The following is a 23,371-nucleotide window of genomic DNA, read 5'->3' as shown; positions in this document are numbered from 1 at the left end:
GCATTGGATGATTCACTCAATAGTTGCATATCCCTTGAAAAAGCGACAATGCGAAACATGTCGGGTTAATATGCAACAACCACCACCTGTGAACTCGTAGTATAAATTCCCTTTATTCTGACCATACTGTGTATTGTATTTTATACTGTCTGAACAGAAAGAAAGAAATTTTGTCTGTTGTAATATATACACTTATGCTCTTTTTAATTGTTTGTAAACAATAAACTGCTTTTTAACAAAGAAAAAATTGCACCGTTAAAATCCCTCTAGCCTCCTCTCCATGTTTACATATATCTTGATTTAGGGATGTGGTGCCTTTACGTGAGGGTGTTTTTCCCACTTTCGGAATCTAAACTTACATCCATCGAATTAAACCGAACTGAAACTAAACACATTTTTCTATCATGCACATTTGTAACTCTATATAATTGTAGTTCAAGGTCACCAAAATTTTTGCTTTTTCTGTTCTCTCTAGTTTCACCGTGAGCATTTGCATCCAGGCCTTGGGGAAAAGTCTTCCTGAGACACTGCGTAAGAACAACTCAATTGTATGCCTGTTGGGTAGAATCACCCGCTGGATTTTTTTTTTACACCTGGAATTAGCAAAATACCTGGGCTTAAGTTCCCAGCTCCTCCCACATTCTGGGCGGATCTCAATCACTATTTATTTTACATTATGGGTGAAGGGACAGGAAACGTAAGAGTCTGAAAGGGTCTGGAAGCATTTTCCAATTCTTCAGAGACATATGAAATCAATGGGTGACTCATCCCATCAACATTTACTTGTAATTAAAATGTTAGTTTTGGATGGGCTAAAGCATTTATGTTGCTCTTATTTTTTTCTTTTTAGCTTTTTCCATGGAAATCCAACTGGACAGTCAGAAAAGCAGATTTCTGCGTAGATCCTTCTTTCCCTCACTCCAACCAAACAGTACAATCACTATGGATGTTAAAAGCAGCTCACAACTGACCTGCACTGACACCAAAGCGTTTCTAAAGGTGTGTGCCCCGCCACTATTGCAGATTCTACTTTATCTCTGTCAGACTGAACCTATTTTGTTATTTCCCATAGGATGACACTGAGTTTAAAGACAAGCTGAGCCCCATAGCTGTAACAGTGAACTTTAGCTTGGAGACTGAACAATCATCAAGTGTTTTACCGCCTCTGATACAAGGGAACACCTTCCTGCAACAACAGGTGAGATCTGATCAGGAGAGAAGCCCGGCTTGGTTAGATATGACCATCTCTAGGAGGACAAAAGGGCATTCTTTATTGGTACACCTTTAAACTGAAAATAAAACATCAGGCTTTAACCAGGAAGCAAAACCTATGTATAAAGTTTTTTGCTTTTCTTTCAAGTCTGCCGTGCGCAAAAACAAAACATCAAAAGTGAACCAAAAAAAGTATGTGAACACACAAAAAAAGTGCATCTAGCGTGTGTCATATGGTCCCCTCCCGAAGCGGAAGGACCCTTTCCTGACTCTCTGGGGTGCAAGATTACTGACAGGGGCAAATCTAGCCAAAAGGCCTGAGGGACCCTGCTCCTTATGATCAGCTGAAGCCAACCAACGAATACTAGGTAAGGGGCTCACCTCGAAGAGAGACCACCCAAGGCAGGAGAGGAAGGAAGCTAAGGGCAACACATCCTCCCCCTAGACTTCATTGTAGGCCTGAAGACCCACATTCTACAATCCAAGTGAAAAAAACACACATATAATTGCAAAGTGATATACATGTGAGGGAAATACTGTACAGATGAGAAAATTAAAAAGGTGCCAGTGCAGGTGTAATGGCTAGACCTTGCAGCCTGGCAACAACCTGAAGGGTCTGCCCTCCCATTCAGAGACCAATCAGAGAGAGGTCAGAGCAAAGAAAGAGAAAAAAGTTCTCTTTTTTTCATGCACATTATGAATCATCGCACCGTTTGATGCGGTTCACCGCAAGTTTTGGAGTTTGTGTCTTGCTACCGGGAACCTTTGGGGTACATGGGATGGGACCTATCCTGCTTACAGTGTCCTCCTGTGGTAGGTTTTGTTGAGGTTCATCCTCACCAATGCCTGTTTGACACACCTGCTATATAGTACGTGTGTCCATCGTCTCTGCTAAACGTGCCAACCTTATCACTTTCTACTGCACTTTTTGGATCAATATTTTATAAATTTCCCTGTACACATCAAGAGAGACTTTCTATGGTCGTTTATTCTTCAGATTAACTGCCTCTTGGTGTCTCCACATGAATTTGGACTTTTGAATGCTTGTTTTTATATAATTCACTCATGGTCACTGTTAAATTGACATTCACCATTTACATTTATTCATTTACTTTTATATTCACTATATTGAGCACTACACTAATTTGTTTACTGGCAACAAAAGTTGCCCCAATCTGGGACAAAAGGCCTAGCCAATGAGGCGTGGTGGAGAAAAAAGCTTGGGTGTCGTGGCCTAGTGCTGTTTCACACAGTGGCACATGATCCCAAACTCCTAGTGCTACTCTGACTCCCCAGGACGCCACTCCCAGCTGGTTTGTCCTGCACTTTTTAGCTTTGCAAATCTATGTACACTAAAAACTGTATGGCTGAATCGCTGTTTTACTAACCTGTCAGCTTATTATTCTAAATAGGAAACCTTAATTTTGTTTGCAAATATTACTGATTCGAACTACCAGCAAGATTAAGTCCTTACATTTAAAGAGCACCTGTCATTTCAGATTCATCATGGCAACGCCTGTTAGGGGGCATCCCCTCCCCTGTTGCCGCCACGTCCCTCACCTTGTTGTGTCACTGCCGCATCACAAGCCATCCCATTAAAGTGAATGAGACTGTCAGTGAGTCACTGCGGGACAGAGATGACGGTTGCTCTTTAAAAATTACCATTTAAATCGAGTTGAATTAAATCAAGCCTTTTTATTAGTGATTTAAATCATGATTTAAATCGTGACTTAAATCGACTTGATTTAAATCAAATCCACCCCTGACACCCTGTCTTGCTTAAAGTTCTGTTGGGTGGGCTGGTCCTATCATTCCACTCATACCTCCTTTTCCTGAGGGGTGAGTGTATTTATACATGGCTCACTAGACTACCAGGAATTTGATTTTGTGGTGGACACTGAGGGATGATATGTCATTCTATACTGTAGCCTGTTCTCTTTGAAGTGTATACTTGCCTTTGTTTATATCCCACCTCCATATAGTCATTAGGTGTTGCGGGCGGCGCTGGAATTTCAGTTGGGTCATCCTGATGTCCCGTTATATATCCTGGGTGACTTTAATTGTTACTTGGACCCCCAATTAGACAAACACCCCCCTGGTAACACCCGGGTAGAGAAGTATGCCGCACAGTCCTGAGAAAACTGGTTGAGGAGGTGCGTTGGACTAATCTGTGGAGAAGTAGGAATCCTGGGGAGAGGCAATTCTCATGCTTTTCAAAATCACATATGTCATTGTCACGCATTGATCTTTGCCTCTGTCCGGATACAGCTGTCCGATCGGTGGTGGAGATAAAATATGCCCTGAGGGGGATATCAGATCACTCTCCACTGGTTCTTAGCCTGAAGGTTTGTCCCCCATCGCCACTACATAGGGCCCTTGGAAGCGAAGCCTTCTGGCTTAATCTCCTCCCCTCCCAGGCCCAGATAGCACAAAAAATAACAGATTTTTGGTCTGTTTAGGGGTGGCACCCAGATGAGGGGGTGGTGTGGGACACATTTAAGGCCTTTCTTCGGGAACTGTTTATTAGAGAAATCAATGCATTCAAAATGGCTTCCAATGCACAGGGGGAGCGAGTGGAGCGATTAATGCATGATCTGGAGGTCGAGTTTGTCTCTAACCCCACGGAGGATCAGAGGGATGCATGGTTGTCTGCTCAGGATGCACGGCTCACCTCCTCGGCAGCAGAGCAGACACGCTTCGTCAGCAAACTTGCATTTTATGAGGAGGGTGAACATACTGGTCGCCTTTTAGCAAAACTTGCCCATTCACAGAAGATATCACCATCCATTGGTGCCTTGCAGGTACCTGATGGCACAGTAACCAATTCCCCAGACACTATTATGACGGCTCTTAGTTCATATTACTCTGACTTGGATAGTTCTCTACACGCATATCTTGGTGGGGTAGAGACACCTACTCTGTCAGACGCAGCTAGGCAATTACTCGATGCTCCTCTGACATTGAAGGAGCTGCAGATGGCGACCGGAATGTTCCCCAACTCAAAAGCGTCGGGAGAGGATGGAATTCCTGCCGAGGTGTATAAGCAGTACGGTAAAAACCCATTACCTAAATTGTTAGGGGTATTTAATGTTGCCAAAACAAACAGGTCTCTTCCTCCCTCTATGACCAAAGCCATTATAGTCTTACTATTGAAACCTGGAAAGGACCCCTTAGAACCTGGCTCTTATAGGCCAATATCCCTTCTGCAATCTGACGTAAAAATACTGGCTAAGGTGCTGGCCCTGAGATTGAACAAGGTAATATCATCCATAATTCACTCGGACCAAGCGGGGTTCATGCCTCAGAAATCTACAGCTATAAATGTATGTAGGCTATTTGTTAATTTACAATCCAAGTCCGATAATATGGGGGACAGATCGCTGCTCTCTCTTGACGCCCACAAGGCCTTCGACAGTATTGAATGTCCTTATCTATGGGCCATCTTGCATACATTTGGGTTTGGAAAAGAATTTATAGCCTGGGTCCAACTATTATATAGCTCCCCGAAGACAGCCATTAGAGAGGCAGGGAGGGTATCCCAGTACTTTAGTTTATTTAGGGGAAATAGACTGGGATGCCCCCTGTCCCCTTTACTATTCGCTCTGACCATAGAGCCGTTGGCAGCCTGTATTCACTCTAATTCTAAAATCAGGGGCTTTCAGTATGGAGAGCTTCATGAAAAATTGATGTTTATGCAGATGACACCATGCTCCTTTTGGGGGACACTTTGGAGGTGGTCCGAACGTTTGACCAACACTCAGGATTAGTGATTAAGTAAAAAAGTAATCTCTCATGCTATTAGATAAGAAGTCTGACCAACAGCTGACAACTCTACTAGATATCCCTGTATCTCTACGGAATTCAGGTACTTGGGAATACAGGTTACACCTAATCCTCTAGAGTATATTACCCCCTTACTTAATCGCTGCAGGGATCGGGTGAAAGTGTGGTCTAGAATGAAACTATCTCAGGTAGGCCAGATAAACTTGATCAAAATAATCTTGATGCCACAGATTTTATGCATACTTCACAACTCCTCTATGGTTGTCCAATTGAAGCAATTTTGAGTGATCAATTCCACTTTCAGGTCCCTTATTTGGCTTAACTCAACAGCCAGGGTAAAATTTGAACAGTTACAGCGCCCCAAGGAAGCAGGCGGGATGGCACTTCCAAACCCATGGTTGTACTATCTGGCCTCCCAGCTCCAGCACATAGCCAGGGTCTTGTGCCCTGCTGGTGTTTCGGTGTTGAACTTGATAGACACATCTTCTCTGGTTTAAGACAGGGGGGAGGGCCTAGAGGCATTACGGTTCTCTAAATCAAAAGCTGTATCTAACTTACAACCTGATGTAAAATGTGTGGAACAAGGCTAGAGCTTTACAACAGGTTGAGGGGTTCACCAGGTTTAGCCCCATATGGGGAAACAAGAGGTACTTGGAGATGGAGGAATTACAATATGGCACAAGATGGCAACAGTACGGGATTACTCATATGACCCAAATATTTAGGGATGGCAAACTACGTCCATTCCATGCTCTACAGATGGATTTTAAACTCCCTGCCTCCATGCTGTTTTATTACTTCCAACTCCAACATGCGGTCAAGGCCCAACCGGAAATGGATGCGTGGACTCAGAGTCCCACACCCTTTTTCAAATATATGAGGGAAGTGACCTGATACAAAGGCTTTATCTCGTGCAGCTACTCTATGCTGCTCAACAAGTTCCTGCCTGACAGCACTACAGGGGTCATTTCCTAATGGGAAGGGGATATTGGAGCTTTCGAGGAGGACCAATGGGAGGAGGCACTTGCAGCAGTTCCCCGATGCTCCTTAAATGTGGTCCAAAGGCTGTCCCAGTTGTATCTCCTCCTGCGTGTCCATTACACGCCAGCCTGACTGGTGAAAATGGGTGTGCGTGATGATCCTTCCTATAAAAGATGCATGAGGAACCATTGTGACCTGATCCATATGCTATGGTGCCCAAAATTGAAAATCTATTGGAAGGATGTGTTGGGAACTATTAACCAAGTATTTCAGGTCCATCTCACTGGACATCCTAAACTGTGTTTGTTGGGAATTATGGATGATATCCCTGAGGAGGAAGCCTCTAGTCTAGCGATCGCTAGGGCCCTTTTCCAAGCCAGGAAATTAATTTTAAGGCACTGGAAATCAACGGAACCCCCCACAGTGAAGGAGTGGCTGAATCAAATGGGCGATACTATCAGGCTGGAAAAATATATTTACCAGCACAGGGGTAGTGTGAAAAAATACAACAAAATCTGGACGCCTTGGCTGTGCGTTCCTGGTCTTGCTCCGGCTGATCTAGTTATGGACCGTCTACTATTGTAGGAGGGATATGATAGTCACTGGAATGCATATATCACCCAGGGTCTCCTTTCTTCACAGAACTCTACTGTTTGATTATTTTTTGTCTGATTTAAGTAGTATGCGGTTGTACTGAGTTTATGTGATTTAGTGTTACATAACAAAGGTTGAAGGCTTATGCCTAATATGTACAAGATCTTGTATACTGTGCTGCTTCTCATTTATTGCTCTTTCAATAAAGTTCTATTTGATTTAAAAAAAATCAAATCCACCCTGGTGATAACCTACAGTATCTCACAAAAGTGAGTGCACCCTTCACATTTTTGTAAATATTATATTATATCTTTTCATGTGACAACACTGAAGAAATGACACTTTGCTACAATGTAAAGTAGTGAGTGTACAGCTTGTAGAACAGTGTAAATTTGTTGCCCCCTCAAAATAACTTCACACACAGCCATTATTGTCTAAACCGCTGGCAACAAAAGTGAATATACACCTAGGTGAAAATGTCCAAATTGGGCCCAAAGTGTCAATATTTTGTGTGGCCACCATTATTTTCCAGCACTGCCCTAACCCTCTTGGGCATGGAGTTCACCAGAGCTTCACAGGTTGTCACTGGAGTCCTCTTCCACTCCTCCATGATGACATCACAGAGCTGGTGGATGTTAGAGACCTTGCGCTCCTCCACCTTCCGTTTGAGGATGCCCCACAGATGCTCAATAGGGTTTAAGTCAGCTTCTCCAGCAAGGCAGTGGTCATCCTGGAGGTGTGTTTGGGGTCGTTATGTTGGAATACTGCTCTGCGGCCCAGTCTCCAAAGGGAGGGGATCATGCTTTGATTTAGTATGTCACAGTACATGTTGGCATTCATGGTTCTCTTAATGAACTGCAGGTCCCCAGTGCCGGTAGCAATCATGCAGCCCCAGACCATGACACTCCCACCACCATGCTTAAATGTAGGCAAGACACACTTGTCTATGTACTCCTCACCTGGTAGCCGCCACACAAGCTTGCCACCATCTGAACCAAATAAGTTTATCTTGGTCTTATTAGATCACAGAACATGGTTCCAGTAATCCATGTCCTTAGTCTGCTTGTCTTCAGCAAACTATTTGTAGGCTTTCTTGAGCATCGTCTTCCGCAGAGGCTTCCTTCTGGGACGACAGCCATGCAGACCAATTTGATGCAGCGTGCAGCGTATGGTCTGAGTACTGACAGGCTGACCCCCCACCCCTTCAACCTCTGCAGCAATGCTGGCAGCACTCATATGTCTATTTCCCAAAGACAACCTCTGGATATGACGCTGAGCATGTGCACTCAACTTCTTTGGTCGACCATGGTGAAGCCTGTTCTGAGTGGAACCTGTCCTGTTAAACTGCTGTATGGTCTTGGCTACCATGCTGCAGCTCAGTTGCAGGGTCTTGGCAATCTTCTTATAGCCTAGGCCAGTGATGGCGAACCTTGGCACCCCAGATGTTTTGGAACTACATTTCCCATGATGCTCATGCACTCTGCAGTGTAGTTGAGCATCATGGGAAATGTAGTTCCAAAACATCTGGGGTGCTAAGGTTCGCCATCACTGGCCTAGGCCATCTTTATGTAGAGCAACAATTCTTTTTTTCAGATCCTCAGAGAGTTCTTTGCCATGAGGTGTCATGTTGAACTTCCAGTGACCAGTATGAGAGAGTGAGATTGATAACACCAAATTTAACACACCTCTTCCCCATTTACACCTGAGACCTTGTAACACTAACACGTCACATGACACCGGGGAGGGAAAACTGCTAATTGGGCCCAATTTGGACATTTTCACTTAGGGGTGTACTCACTTTTGTTGCCAGCGGTTTAGACATTAATGGCTGTGTGTTGAGTTATTTTGAGGGGACAGCAAATATACACTGTTATACAAGCTGTACACTCACTACTTTACATTGTAGCAAAGTGTAATTTCTTCAGTGTTGTCACATGAAAAGATATAATAAAATATTTACAAAAATGTGAGGGGTGTACTCAATTCTGTGAGATACTGTATATACACTATATTGTCAAAAGTATTGGGACACCAGCCTTTACACGCACATGAACTTTAATGGCATCCCAGTCTTTAGTCCGTAGGGTTCAATATTGAGTTGGCCTACCCTTTGCAGCTGTAACAGCTTCATCTCTTCTGGGAAGGCTGTCCACAAGGTTTAGGAATGTTTCTATGGGAATGTTTGACCATTCCTCCGGAAGTGCATTTGTGAAGTCAGACACTGATGTGGACAAGAAGGCCTCGCAGTCTCCGCTCTAATTCATCCCAAAGGTGTTCTATCGGGTTGAGGTCAGGACTCTTTACAGGCCATTCAAGTTCCTCCACCACAAACTCGCTCATCCATGTCTTTATGGACCTTGCTTTGTGCACTAGTGCAAATCATTTGGGGGAGGGGGGATTATGGTGTGGGGTTGTTTTCAGGGGTTGGGCTTAGCTCCTTAGTTCCAGCATACAAAGTCATTTTGGACAATTTCATGCTCCCAACTTTGAGGGAACAGTTTGGGGATGGCCCCCTCCTGTTCTGACATGACTGCGCACCAGTGTACAAAACAAGGTCCATAAAGACATGGATGATTGAGTTTTTGGGTGGAGCTGGGGGAAACCTGCTTCCAATTTGCAATAGTGTGAACCCAGCCTAAAACGACAAGGGGTGTAATTTTTGAAGTGAAGCTGAAGCAAAGCAAAAGCAAGGTGTAAACAGGACTGCAAGCTAACCAATTTATTTAGTGACAGGGGCTTTGATTAGTGTTCAGAGAGCTTTAACAAAGTGCGTTTGAAGCCTTGTTTTGAAGCAAGTGTAGACTAACCTTAAGGCACAGAGAACAATAATAAGGGTCTAACCCTTTCCACTCTATTAAACATTTATTTTTGTGTGTGTCCCCGTTGGGGAGATTCCCATCATTTCCTGCCTGGAAGTCTCCCTAGTATGGATGCAGACGAAAAAATTGTATTTCTGAGCAAAAAACATTTTCAGTACATCTTCGCATTACATTCACATTATTCCATGGGTACAGAAAAATGCCAGTTAATCTGCCAATAAATCAATGTGCTCCTTTTTTCCTAGTCAGCTGACAATACAGTGTTTCTCCTGCACTAAAATCCTAAGCAGTGATGTCAGTGCTGCCCAGTTTTCCCCTGTTGAACTACAGAACCTCTCCCCTTATGTTATGGAGGCGAGTAGAGTGGCTGGTGTTCTGTAATCTAACAAGGCAGAACTGGACAGTGCTTTCCAGCACCATGTCTCTTTTCTTCCAAATACCATAGCAGTTGTGTGCATGAATATAGTAGCACTAGGCCATAACATCCCCAGTATTTTGTATGACAACGTCTCCTTTCTCCTTCTTCTATGAGTTTAGATTCATATTTCGTTGGGTTGTGGAGAGGACAATATCTGTGTTCCTGACCTACAACTGATTGCCAGCTGGTGAGTCTATCTCCATTACCCCAACTGTGGGCCATTAATTCTTTGAGAAGGCATCTTTACCTTGAGCTAGCTAACAGTCTGTTTCCTTCGTAGTGAAGAAACGCTCATCATTGGCATTGATAATTATGTACAAGTTCAATTTAGTGCTATGAATTTTGGAGAACGGGCCTATGAAACCGAGCTGCATGCCTGGCTCCCATCTGGGGCTCATTACATGCACATCTTGGGAGAAAGTAAGGTATGTAGAAGTAGAGAAACTGCATTCACAGCAGGCCTTCAGCCACTCTTTAAAGTGGAAGTAAACCCTCCTATCGTTTTCAGCCAAGGAAGCTGCCATCTTTGCCTCTGTTTAATCTACAACTGCCATGATGCTGCACATGTGATCAGTTATGACACCAGCCATTGGATGGCTTGACAGTTTGGTTGAGAGCACAACCAATGGGAGTGTTACATTTCCGGCACGTGCCGGAAATGAAACAGTTTTATGGATGGGTTTACTTCCGCTTTAACCTATGTCAAGGTGAGCTTCTAAGCTGGTTTCTTCCCTTACCATCACAGTTCTCATTTTGTTACTGTGCTTTGGAGGAAGAGTTTATAATACTGCATGTACTGGCACACTTCCTATCATACTAAAGATTGTACAGAGCTTGGTGTGTTGTGAGGACACCATGAAGATCACTTACTGTCTTTGCTAACATGGTCTTCTCTACCAGGAGAAGATTCTGTGCAGTCCAAGAAAAGAAAACAACAGTGAGCATGTGGTGTGTGAACTTGGGAATCCCATGAAAAATGGAACACAGGTGAGTCTTTAGGTCAACTCCCCCAATTGTGCTTTGATTGAATCTTCCACCAACTTCTTATATCTCTCAGAGACGCTGATGGCTAAATTTCCTTTCAAGCAACCATTGGCTAATACATACAAAGTTGACGCTGGAGAGAAGAACATTGCTGTAATTAAACAGGGAAGGATTAGAACCCCTGTCAGTTTTTACTGCTAAACACAAGTAAACTTGAGGCACTAGATAGAGATTTTTCAATGGATCAATCGAAATATCACTGGACACACTAGCTCCAGTTCGGCAGGGCTCTGCAAAATGAGAACACCCCTTAAAAATGGCAGGAAAAACCAGAGTTGAGGATCTACCTATATACAGCCCAATGAGAGCACCAAACAGTCTAAATGTTCAAAGTTTTTAATGATAAATAGCAGAAGAAATCAAATTAATTTAAATGGCCAAAGAGACTCTTACTGCAACGAGGCTCAGGAACTTTGACTGTGCTTAGACTCAGATAAGCAAATACCATGAAAATCTGTACTGTGTTTTTTTACTTGTAACTGTTTCAGAAGGCAGGTTAACCACTTGCCAACTGCAATACGTATATATATGTTGCAGCTTTCAAGTGGGGTTATGGCTGAAGCATCAGCCATGTCCCTGGTATTTTTTTTTTTTTTCAGCCAGTGTTTCTCTTTCTCATGAAAGCAGTCTGAGCGGCTAATTAGCCATTGGATCGGTTTCAGAAGCAGCGGGAAGCTTTGCCCCCCACCCTTCCCGCCGCTCGCCGGTGTTTCTCAGGCTTACCATTCTTACAGGCGAGCCTGGGAAACGATCCGACAGTTCCCATGGCTGTTCACAGTGGTGAACAGTGACCAGATTGTCTCTGATCACCTCTATGATCTAGGAGCACCAGAGCGAGGTCATGACATCACTTCTGTTCTAGGGTGGAAATAAACAATTTTTCTTTTCTTTTTTTTTTTTTAAAGCAAAAGATACTTTTTTTTTTTCTTTTTTGGATCTTTTGCTTTCAAAGGTAGAGGAGAGATTTAAAATCTTATAGACCCCAGATCTCTCCATAAAGAGAACTTGTCATCCCTTATTTCTATTACAAGGGATGTTTAAATTCCTTGTAATAGGAATAAAAGTGATAAAAAAAAATTAAAGGGGCTCGTAAAAATAAAAAATAGAATAAATAAGAAAAAAAAATTTAAATCGCCCCCATCCCTCCAAGCTCACACGTAGAATCGAATGCATACGTAAGTCATATAGTGTGTTTCTTTGCATTAAAATTCATTAAAGTGTATTTTTTCCCAAAAAATTGCGTTTGAAAAACTGCTGAGCAAATACTGTGTGACAAAAAATTGCAACAAGTGCAGCAAAGAAGCACAGTCAGTATTCCTTTGCCCTGATGAAGTGGGAGTCTGGCTCCCCGAAACGTGTTGTCTTTTTTCTGCTATGAACCAATTTTATCATTGAAAACTCTGGACATTTGTTTTGAACTCTCATTGAACTGTGTATACATGGATTTTTACTGCTCTCTGGAACTCCATTACAGAGATTTCCTGTCAATTACTGTCCTTGTGGCAGCAGTTTCACCAAACAGGAAGTGAGGGACAATATCCAATAGAGAAACAGACAGCTCGACTAAATAAAGCTCACTTATTTCTGCTCGTGTTGCTGTTGGAGATTTTTCATTTTTTCTTGTCTGGTGAAATAGTTGTCACCATGACAACAATGAGAAAGGGAAAATCTCTCTAACATTGCCCCAAATATCAGTAACAACCCAACATGGGTTCTTATTCCTTCCCACTCAACCCAAAGCTAGAAAAGTTTGGCTTTTTATCGCTATGCATTGTAGTACTTTATTCACATAAGTGAATGCAGAGGTGACGTGACTCGGCTCTTTCATACATGAGTGCCATTACATCAATTTAGGGATAAAGTTTAGAGAAGGAAATATATTTTGCCTGCTGACTTCGATCGCTGCATATTGTTCTGTCATTTTCATCTAGATCCATGCAGGGCTACAGCTGAGCATCAGTTACCTGGAGGACAGCGAGGGCAACTTCTCCTTCCCCATGCAGATCCAAAGGTGAGACTGATCTATTCTAAGCCTCTTTGTAGCGCCAGAATTGTTCATTTAAGCACTTCAGCCCTGAAAGGATTTACCCCATTGATGACCAGGCCATTTTTTGCAATACGGCACTGCATCGCTTTAACTGACAATTGTGCGGTCATGCAATGATCTAACCCAAACAAAATGTATGTCCTTTTTTTCCCACAAATAGAGCTTTCTTTTGGTGGTATTTGATCACCTCTGCGGTTTTTATTTTTTGTGCTATAAACAAAAAAATGCGACAATTTTGAAAAAATGTCTCACTTTCTGCTATAAAACAATCCAAAGATAAAAAAGTTAAAACAATTTATTCATCAATTTAGGCCAATATTTATTCTGCTACATATTTTTGGTAAAAAAAACCCCCAATAAGCGTATAGTGATTGGTTTGCGTAAAAGTTATCACGTGTACAAAATAGGGGATAGCTTTATGGTATTTTTATTATTATTATTTTTGTTTTTACTAGTAAAGGTGGTGATCAGTGATTTTTAGCGGGACTGCGACATTGCGGTGGACAGATTGGACACCTAGCGGACATTTTTGGCACTTTTTTGGGAACCAGTGACATTACTACAGTAATCAGTGCTAAAAATATGCACTGACATTGTACTAATGACACTAGAAGGGGGACTGGGTAAGATCAGGGGCGATCAAGGTGTTAACTGTGTTCCCTCACTGTGTGTTCTAACTGTATGGGGGAAGGGCTCACTGGGACAACACACAGATCTGTCTTCCTGCATAGCAGAAAGACAGGATCTGTGTGATCTCCCCTGTCAGAACGGAAATCTGACTTGTTTACACAGGCAAACAGGCAGATCCCCGTTCTGTCACTGCGGGAAACAATCGCGGGTGGCCTGCGAACATCGAGTCCACCAAACCCGCTGATTGGCTCCCCCTGCTGGCCAATGGGAGCGCGGGCGTGCCTCCAGCTGCGCATGCATGGCCACTAAAGCGAGTACACTAATCGACGTACACTTACGGCAATTAGCAGAGCCAAGCCACCCTGCCGCAGTATAACTGCAGCGGGTGGTCGGCAAGTGGTTAAAGTAGAGTTGAACGCAAAACTTTTATTTTTATTTTGGATGATTATAACCCCTATCAGTTTTTTGCCATTTGTGTCCCAGAGAGATTTCGTTTCACTTCCTGTCCCACCATCACAAAAGGAAGTGAGAGGAAGTCACTGGTTACAACCAAAGTCACCATAACTAGTGTCCCTATTGGAAGGGTTTGGCATTGCTCTTGTAACCACTCGAAATTTGGGATTTTCTTTCATTCACAAGGACAAATAGGGTGAATCTCCCTAACAGGGACACATACAACAATACCTCTTCATTCTGTCTAAAACTAAAAAGAAATTTTGCCTAATGGGTCTACTTATAAAAAATAAGCTTTATAAATAATTGCCGTAATGTGCTCATTATGTGTATTTCCTCTGATTGTCAGCTTTATCTAATGGCCATGCTACAGTATCTTCCTGAATTACAGCAATCAGGAAATAACCGCATTATGGCCACTGGGTGAAGCTGATGCTCATAGGAAATTTACATATTGGATACATTTTGGTGATTGAATGCAACACATTCACACAACAAAATTTTATAAACATACAGGTGCATCTCATAAAATTTGAATATCATCAAAAAGTGAATTTATTTTAGTAATTCAATTCAAAAAGTGAAACTGATATATTTTATATAGATGTGTTACACACAGAGTGATATATGTCAAGCATTTCTTTATTTTAATTTTGTTAATTATGGCTTACAGCTAGTGAAAATCCAAACTTCAGTATCTCAGGAAATTAGAATATTACATAAAACCAATAAAAAAACAGGATTTTCAATACAGAAATGTTGGTTTACTGAAAAGTATGTCCATGTACAGTTTAGTATGCACTCAATACTTGGTCGGGGCTCCTTTTGCATGAATTACTGCATCAATTTGGCGAGGCATGGAGGCGATCAGCCTGTGGCACTGCAGAGGTGTTATGGAAGTCCAGGTTGCTTTGATAGCGGCTTTCAGCTCATCTGCATTGTTGGATCTGGTGTCTCTCATTTTCCGCTTGACAATACCCCACAGATTCTCTATGGGGTTTAGGTCATTCGAGTTTGCTGGCCAATCAAGCACAGTGATACCATGATCATTAAACCAGGTGTGTAAATCCAGGAAGTGAACGGCAGCTTCAGCTGCCCACAGTTAAAATGGATGCAGCCAGACTCAGTGGAGGTAGATTTCTGCAGCATATTTGGCAAGTACAGAATCACAGTATGTATAAACTAAATAGGCAAAGTTGTTTGAGGCAAGCTTCCGAATGGCAAAGATGTTTTTATTACAAATTATGTGAGCAGACTGCAGTTCCTCTTTAATGGAATCAGTGACCCAAAACCAGTATGCAGGTAAGAATGTTTCTCTGACTTTCCTGATCGTCATACTTGTTCAAGGTCATTGAAAATATTGAAGCCGTATGATTGAATCAATTGCCAGTTAAAGTAGCGCAATTGCCAGTTAAAGTAGCGCAGTGCTGAATAGTGAAAAATGTCCTGGTCATAAAAGGGATAAAACCTTCCGGTAGTCAAGTGGTTAATATGTATTTCTTTGGTATAGGTTTTCTGTTCAATTTGTGCAATTTGGCAAAATATAGAAAAAATAAATTTGATGAAAATCAAACAAATAGAAAAAGGAAAAAAAGTTATCATTTAATCTGTCAGTCCACCTCAAAATGATATTGGGTGGGCTGATCTGCTGCACCTCTTCCCATAGAGAATTCTGGCTAGCACCAGGCAAATCCCACCCTCCTAATAATGTTATTTTTTGGTAACGTGATCATGGAAAAATCATGTGTTATTTTTTTCTTTTGTTTAAGCCATAGCAGTCATAATTCCAGCAGTCCAATGGTCTGGATAAATTTGAATGTGTCTGTACAAGTGTCAGCAGAGCTCCATGGGTGAGTATATTGGACCTTTGTCTTGTTATATACTCTGCCCCACTTAACAGATTCATCAGAGAAGGATCTGTCTATTCTTAACCTGGCCCATGCAGTTAGAGCTTCACTCCCTTTTTTAAAGTCATGTTTACTATAGGGATGGGTCAATAACATAGACATGGGCATGAATGACAATGGGGCATGTTTATGGGGAAAAAAGGAAAATTGAAGGTGTTTCCAGATGTACAGGCTTAATTGATAACACAGGGCAAACAGCAATGGTGGACATTAATTCTTGGCCTCATATATTAGAGGAATAACTGGACAAACAATAACTGACTTTTTATTGGCTGCCATTTTTCCATTTTTTTTTTTTTTTACACTACTATTTTGTGCTATGGCCTTGCATGAGGCTGATATTGTAGGAAACATGGAAGTTGACATTGCTGGCTTCTTGTGAAAACTCTAATTGTGTGGCTGTCATTCTATTCCCCTAGCTTCAATACTTTGAGGTTATTGTCCCTCAGATAAGGACTTCTGACTTGCATTTGGCTTTCTCCAGCTGGATGTTTTGTGTGAGTAATTCAGAGTAGTATTGAAATCAGTGGGCCACCAAGTCAGTGAAACAGCATTTTCAGAAGGTGATCAGCAATGGTGGCCCCATATTTCTCTCATGACAGGTTTACTTTAAGATGTTACTGCTCTTCTTGCCATTCTCTAGGAGTGCCCAACCAGCTGAGGTCTTTCTTCCATTACCTAAGTGGAAACCACGAGAGGAGTCCAGTAAACCGGAGGACAAGGGGAAGATAGTGACTCATGTCTATGAGGTAATCCTGGTAATTTGCCCCCTATATCACACTTTCCAGAGTATCATTTGATTATATGTAATAAAGACACAAAAAAATATGATAAAATAGATTTAAAGATGATGAAATAAGGTCCATTCCCTGCCAAAGGAAACTATATTATCCAAGACAATGGTAAAATTTTTTCTAAAATAGAAACAAGGTTGTATATCATTAACAAATGATTTCAATATTATTTATAGCAGGATGGTCACATCACCCTTACATGTACTGTACTTCATTTTTGGTAAGAGTATATTTTGACCTTAAATCAAAAGAGTGTGTGCGTCAGCGTGCATTGGTGTGTATCCATGCTGCCTTGTGTACACACAAGTCAAGCAGGATATTTAAACTCCTTCCCTTTTGGTGGCCTATGCTTTGACTTCTTTCTTCCCAGCTACCTTACTCTTGTGATTTCTATTATTCTGCCTTGCTCGTTTCTGACTAGGATTGCCTGACTCTGCCGGTATCTCCTGTCCTTTTTGCCGACCCTGTTTGTTTCTTTTACTCTTGCCTGCCACCTGCCCCTAACTCTGCCTGGACTTTGGTTACTTCTGCCTGTCATCTGTGAGCAGGGCCCTGATTTGCCACCAGTGATGGTCACACTGGCCAAGGACATCAGCCACCATCCTCCTGCAACAGGACTAAGATGGGATACTAGACACCTATATTAATGGAGGAACTCCATCATCTTGGCTACTCACATACTCCCAGCCTGAGTCCCACCTCGTGAAATCAATGATTGCCCACACAATCAGCCATTGTAAATGTTTTATTATGAACATGAATAGGGAGCAAAGTTCTTTCCAGTAAAGATGTACAACACCTCCTTCTTTCCAAGAGACAATTGCAGCACTGTTCATTGCAAGTTCAAATTAAACATGAGGATGACGACCAGCTCTTTCACTAACCCTCTGCTGTAGGTTCCCTGAACTGGGCTCCCTTTATTCGCTTGCCCAGGCCTGCCTCTGAAGGGCACACTCTGACACTAGTCTGCAACCTACATGGTGGCTCGTTGCGGATTACCAATTCCCATCAACCTTCTGCTCCAAGCCACAATGCCACTGATTATTTATAAGGGAACAAGACAACCCAACCTACTTGACGCATCCAGGGGGGTGACCTCCCTTAAAGCGGTACTAACCCTTGCTTACATGTTTGCCCCAACCTCCGTCTGGATTTTGACTACTCTTGCCTACAGCTTGCCTTGACCGCTGCCTGGACACTGACTTCTCTTGCCTGCTGCCTGCTTTAACCTCAGCCTGAGCCTTGATCAGCTATAATGCCATTGCCTTTTACAATTGTAGCCACCCTGTTCATGTGATCCCCTTGGTAGGGCAACTCTGAGGGCTGAGGCCTGGTGACAACAAATTAGCCTCTGGGCCACTAGGGTCGCTAGCCTATCTTTCCTTGCTCTGGTGAAGGCCAAGGTGCCACTTAGATGCCCCATCACCTGCCAGGGATGTCACCTTTAAAGTGATTGTAAAGGCTGGTTTAATAATAAATAAACATGTCATACTTACCTCCTCTGTGCAGTTGGTTTTGCACAGAGCAGCCAAGATCCTCCTCTTCATGGGTCCCTCTTTGCTGCTCCTGGCTCCTCCCTCCTATCAAGTGCCCCCCATAGCCAGCAGCTTCCTCTGGGGGCACTGGAACCGAGTCACAGCTCCGTGTGTCCATTCATACAAGGAGCACCACCCCGGCCCCGCCCCCTCTCTCCCCTGATTGGCTGGCTGACTTTGATTGACAGCCACTGGAGCCAATGGCGCCACTACTGTGTCTCATCCAATCAGGAGGAGTGTCCCGGATGGTTTAGACATTCATGGACATCGCTGGAGAGAGATGGGGCTCAGGTAAGTAATTAGGGGGTTCTGGGGTGGCTGCTACAAACAAAAGGTTTTTGATCTTAATGCATTGAATGCATTAAGATCAAAAACCTTCTGCCTTTACAACTGGCAGATGTGGGCAAAGCACAACTGCTTTAATGGCATAAAATTAATGGTACAAACTATAAAGCAGAACACTAATTCAATTTTTTTTTTCAGCGTTTCTAAGGCCCCTTTCACACTTGTGTGACCTGAAAATCACACGATTTTGCCGCGACTTGAAGCAAGGCCTGTGTAATGTTGAGGTCTAGGCGCCTCAAAGTTGGACCAAAGTAGTGCAGGGAATACTTTGAAGTCGCACAGATTTGAATGGTACTCATTGAAAATCATGGAGTACGACTTGTCATGTGACTTTTCAGTCCCAAGTCGCACAAGTGTGAAAGGGGCCTAACAGCAGATTTGCAGATCTCTAAATATAACGTTCTGGGGATGGAGAGTGGCCACGCACAGCTCTTAATTTTTGTAGTTTTTGCACAAGTGTTCTGCATTGAATACCCCATAAAAACTAAAGTTTTTATATTCATAGAAAGGGTTGTTTTTCCAAAATGGCTTTGGGTCTGTTTTATGTTTCCAATTAGATGTAAATAGTGCTTACCTAAGTTAGTATCCATCTAATTGTGTTACACTAAGGTGGAAAAAATTGATGTAAGTTTGTCATTTAATTTGGTATCAAGAACTCCAGTTATGTTTAGTACGTTTATCTAAAGTTTTCTATTTGTGTTAAATCCCTTTCTGTTTTTTTTTAGCTATACAATGTTGGACCAGGCACACTCAATGCCAAGTTAGTTGTTCAAAGCCCGGAAAATTATGAGGGAGATGTCTTCCTGTACCCATTACGTGTGAAGAATGATAACATGATGCAATGTACTATGGTCTCCGACCTCAATTATTTACAGGTCAGAAGGTTGTCCCGTTTTTTTCTAGTTTAATATGTCCTGACTTATTTCTGCAAATTTGTTAAATGGAGAAAGGGTGAATGGCAGCAAGCATTGCAATAGGTGCTGGACCCTTTTAATGCTCATTATAATAATATAGTGGAGCAATGTAAAATAATGCACTTGGGGCCTAAGAACATTATTATTATTATTATTATAATACAGGATTTATATAGCGCCAACAGTTTACGCAGAGCTTTACAATATAAAAGGGAGACAATACAGTTATAATACAATAAAATACAAGAGGATTAAGAGGGCCCTGCTCAGAAGAGCTTACAATCTAACATAAACGCAAACGACTCACTGGGGGGAGAACTTCTGGGGGAGTCAAGGATGGAGAAAGATCTGGGGGTCCTAGTGGAAGACAGACTGAGCAATAGCATGCAATGTCAAGCTGCTGCTACCAAAGCCTGTAGAATATTAGCATGCATGAAAAAGCAGATATACTCCAGAGATAAAACTATAATCCTGCCACTTTATAAAACTCTGGTCTGGCCACATCTGGAGTATTCTGTCCAGTTCTGGTCACCAGTCCTCAGAATGTATGTTCTGGAACTGGAGAGAGTCCAAAGAAGGACAGCTAAATTACTAAGGGGACTGGTGGACCTCGAATACGAGGAGTGACTACAAGCACTAAGAATGTGGAACTCTCTTCCACAGTTGGTGTTGTCGGCGGGGAGTATTGATATTTTTAAAAGACTCTCTTGGATGTGCATCTTAAAGTACACAACATACAGGAATAAGGGAAATGCTTATCGATACTCACACAGGTACACCTACACAGGTTGAACTGGATGAACTATTGTCTTTATTCAACCTTACCTACTATGTAACTAAAGTTTTATGACTATTTTTAGTTTTCATTCTGTATTCTTGATACCACGAAAATACACAATATTTTGCAGATTTTGTAGAAAAAGGGGCATAAATATTTTTAAATGCCATTCATGTCACTGAATTCTGCACAACTCCAAAGTAATATCTGAAATTGCAGCTTATCAGTTGCTTACTTACTGTACAACACTTACAATCTTGTAATGGAACCTGAGCTATATACATATTCATTTAGTTGCATATTGTCTAGCTTATGCTAATGCTGCCTGGCTAAACCGGCATACAGCCAAGTTGTATATGGTCCCTGAGCTGCTGGACCCTATAACAGCCACCTTATCTGCTGTGGCTATAAATAAATAATATAAATAATTATAAACAATAATACTACTTCTTCTGTTCTGTGTTCCTTAGCTGGACATCATGGAGGCAACTAAACCACCTGTAAGCTTCAGCAAGTCAGATGGCCGTAGACTAAATAAACGGGAGGAACCAAATAAGGACCAGGATGTTGGTAACACCGGAAGTGACAACAGTACCAGCCCAGGAGATGGGTCTCAATACAATCAATCCATTACACTGGTAACACCATGATTCTTTAATCTGACCTTTGAAAATAAAATACTGTAGGTCTATTCAACAGAAAGGTGATACATTACCCTTCCAATATAAGTTATATTTTAGCACGGTGACAGTACTACCACAAATATTGGTAATTACAAGTTTGGCATTACATTAATTAAGGTGCAGAATAGGATGACCTCTCTTGCAATCTCTCTCTCTCTCTCTCTCTACATTGCTGCTAAAGTCCCCAAGCTACACTTCTATAAAGAGTCTTTCCCTTTCTTCTTTGCTGCAAGCAAATTCTTTCTAATGTCTATATTCTGTTCTTTTATGTCCTCTTGAATTCCACCTTCTCACCACAGTATGGGTGTTCCTTTTTGAAATCTCCCTCAAGGTTTAGACAATACAATTTTTTGCCAGTGCAGTTTTCATCCAGTTGTATGTCAAAGCCTGCCCACCTAAACCTACATAGGGGATTCTCTTGTTAAAAAAAACCTACATAAAGGATAAATTGAAACAATGTAATCCTAACGGTCTCCTCTGACTGGCACTATTCCCCCTTGTACTAATTTAGTATCAGTGGGCAACCTTGTTCAGGAGCTTAGGCCTACCCAGAGCCAAAGAAATTCTCTTCTTAGTGAGCAGGTCTTCTTCTTGTAGGATCGTGTGGTTCTGTGCATGCATGGCTCTTCTCCATAGGCCTTAATAAAGATGCTTCTACTTGCAAGCATGCAAGTAACTGTCTTTTGCGTTAGCCTCTGCTGAGAATAGGCCATGCATATATATGCAGTATCACATGGCCCTGCCACCTTCGAACAGGAAGGCCGCTGTCCTTTTGTGTTCATAAATGAGGTCACCCACTAGCCTTTTTTAAATTGTTATTTTTATTTTTAGTGTGACACTGGTGTTCTTCAGTTATTTTATATAGTGTTTTATAGGTGTGAAATACCCTTCAAAAATGTGCCCCATAAGGCATCATTACATTATGCTATAAGTAATTAGGGGCAGTTAAAAATCTCATCACATTTAGAGGCAATGCCATTACTCCTCAAATTTACTAATATACTGTGTATAATTTATTGCAGAACTGTGACAATGCTAACTGCTGGGAAATGGAATGCTGTATTCAGGGCATTGCTAAGGGACAAAGCGCAGTGGTGAAACTTGACTCCATTCTATGGGTGTCCAGCTTCATGAAAGTAAGAACATCCTTAATACTTCCATAACATATTTTTGCACCCTCTACAGGAGACAGAAAATGGAGATGAACTTCAGGACTAAATAGGTGCAGCTTGGTCAAATGTGAGCATGGTGTGGAATGTGGATCGACCTTTAGAGTGACATATAATGTGCCAAAATTTGGGTACCTGATTGTATCCATTATGGCCTTTTGTCTGCTATGTAGAGCAAGCCTTGGGACCTCCAGGCCCTAAGATCAGGCCTTAGTCCAGTGGAAGGTAGATAAAAGATAAAAAAATGTACCTATATTTTCTTGTTTACCCACTTCCAGAATCTCATAAAAAGTCTCACCTCTTGCTCTTTTTCTTTGTTTTGTAATAATGAAATAACTTGACATTCTTAACTGTTGGTTCCTTTACCAACAGGAGGTCTGTCATTGACTGGACAGTGAAGGCTGGATGAGATGAAAAGTACCACCATTACACTACAGAACTACAGTATCTCACAAAAGTCAGTACACCCCTCACATTTTTGTAAATATTTTATTATACCTTTTCATGTGACAACACTGAAGAAATGACACTTTGCTACAATGTAAAGTAGTGAGTGTACAGCTTGTATAACAGTGTAAATTTGCTGTCCCCTCAAAATAACTCAACACACAGCCATTAATGTCTAAACCGCTGGCAACAAAAGTGAGTACACCCCTAAGTGAAAATGTCTAAACTGGGCCCAAAGTGTCAATATTTTGTGTGGCCACCAATATTTTCCAGCACTGCCTTAACCCTCTTGGACATGGAATTCACCAGAGCTTCACAGGTTGCTGCTGGAGTCCTCTTCTACTCCTCCACGATGACATCACGGAGCTGGTGGATAGAGACCTTGCGCTCCTCCACCCTCTGTTTGAGGATGCCCCATAGATGCTCAATAGGGTTTAGGTCTGGAGAGATGCTTGGCCAGTCCATCACCTTTACCCTCAGCTTCTTTAGCAAGGCAGTGGTCATCTTGGAGGTGTGTTTGGGGTTGTTATCATGTTGGAATACTGCCCTGCAGCCCAGTCTCCGAAGGGACGGGATCATGCTCTGCTTCAGTATGTCACAGTATATGTTGGCATTCATGGTTCCCTCAATGAACTCCTCCCACCACCATGCTTGACTGCAGGCAAGACACACTTGTCTTTGTACTTCTCACCTGGTTGCTTCTACACACGCTTGACACCATCTGAACCAAATAAGTTTATCTTGGTCTCATCAGACCACAGGACATGGTCCCAGTCATATGTGTGCTCAGCCTATTGCATTAGGATGTGCACCCTAAA

At 42.2% G+C, this 23,371-nt stretch overlaps 1 protein-coding gene across 1 annotated transcript in view; it reads left to right on the top strand.

The window, feature by feature from the left end:
* LOC141114175 (integrin alpha-IIb-like) overlaps positions 1–23,371 on the top strand; it is an 84,978-nt gene that overhangs the window by 40,015 nt on the left and 21,592 nt on the right. Inside the window, exons 16-27 of the mRNA XM_073607708.1 lie at positions 476–531; positions 851–999; positions 1,073–1,198; positions 9,927–9,994; positions 10,088–10,232; positions 10,708–10,794; positions 12,783–12,862; positions 15,751–15,831; positions 16,532–16,637; positions 19,288–19,437; positions 20,725–20,892; positions 21,960–22,073. Of these exons, the coding sequence (XP_073463809.1) occupies positions 476–531; positions 851–999; positions 1,073–1,198; positions 9,927–9,994; positions 10,088–10,232; positions 10,708–10,794; positions 12,783–12,862; positions 15,751–15,831; positions 16,532–16,637; positions 19,288–19,437; positions 20,725–20,892; positions 21,960–22,073 (1,330 nt within the window). The remainder of the gene's footprint in view (positions 1–475; positions 532–850; positions 1,000–1,072; positions 1,199–9,926; positions 9,995–10,087; positions 10,233–10,707; positions 10,795–12,782; positions 12,863–15,750; positions 15,832–16,531; positions 16,638–19,287; positions 19,438–20,724; positions 20,893–21,959; positions 22,074–23,371) is intronic.

The sequence above is a fragment of the Aquarana catesbeiana genome, linkage group LG12, assembly GCF_042186555.1.
Source record: "Aquarana catesbeiana isolate 2022-GZ linkage group LG12, ASM4218655v1, whole genome shotgun sequence".
Lineage (NCBI taxonomy): Eukaryota > Metazoa > Chordata > Amphibia > Anura > Ranidae > Aquarana > Aquarana catesbeiana.
Note: the sequence above shows the minus strand (reverse complement) of the source record. Positions and strands in the feature narration are given on the sequence as shown.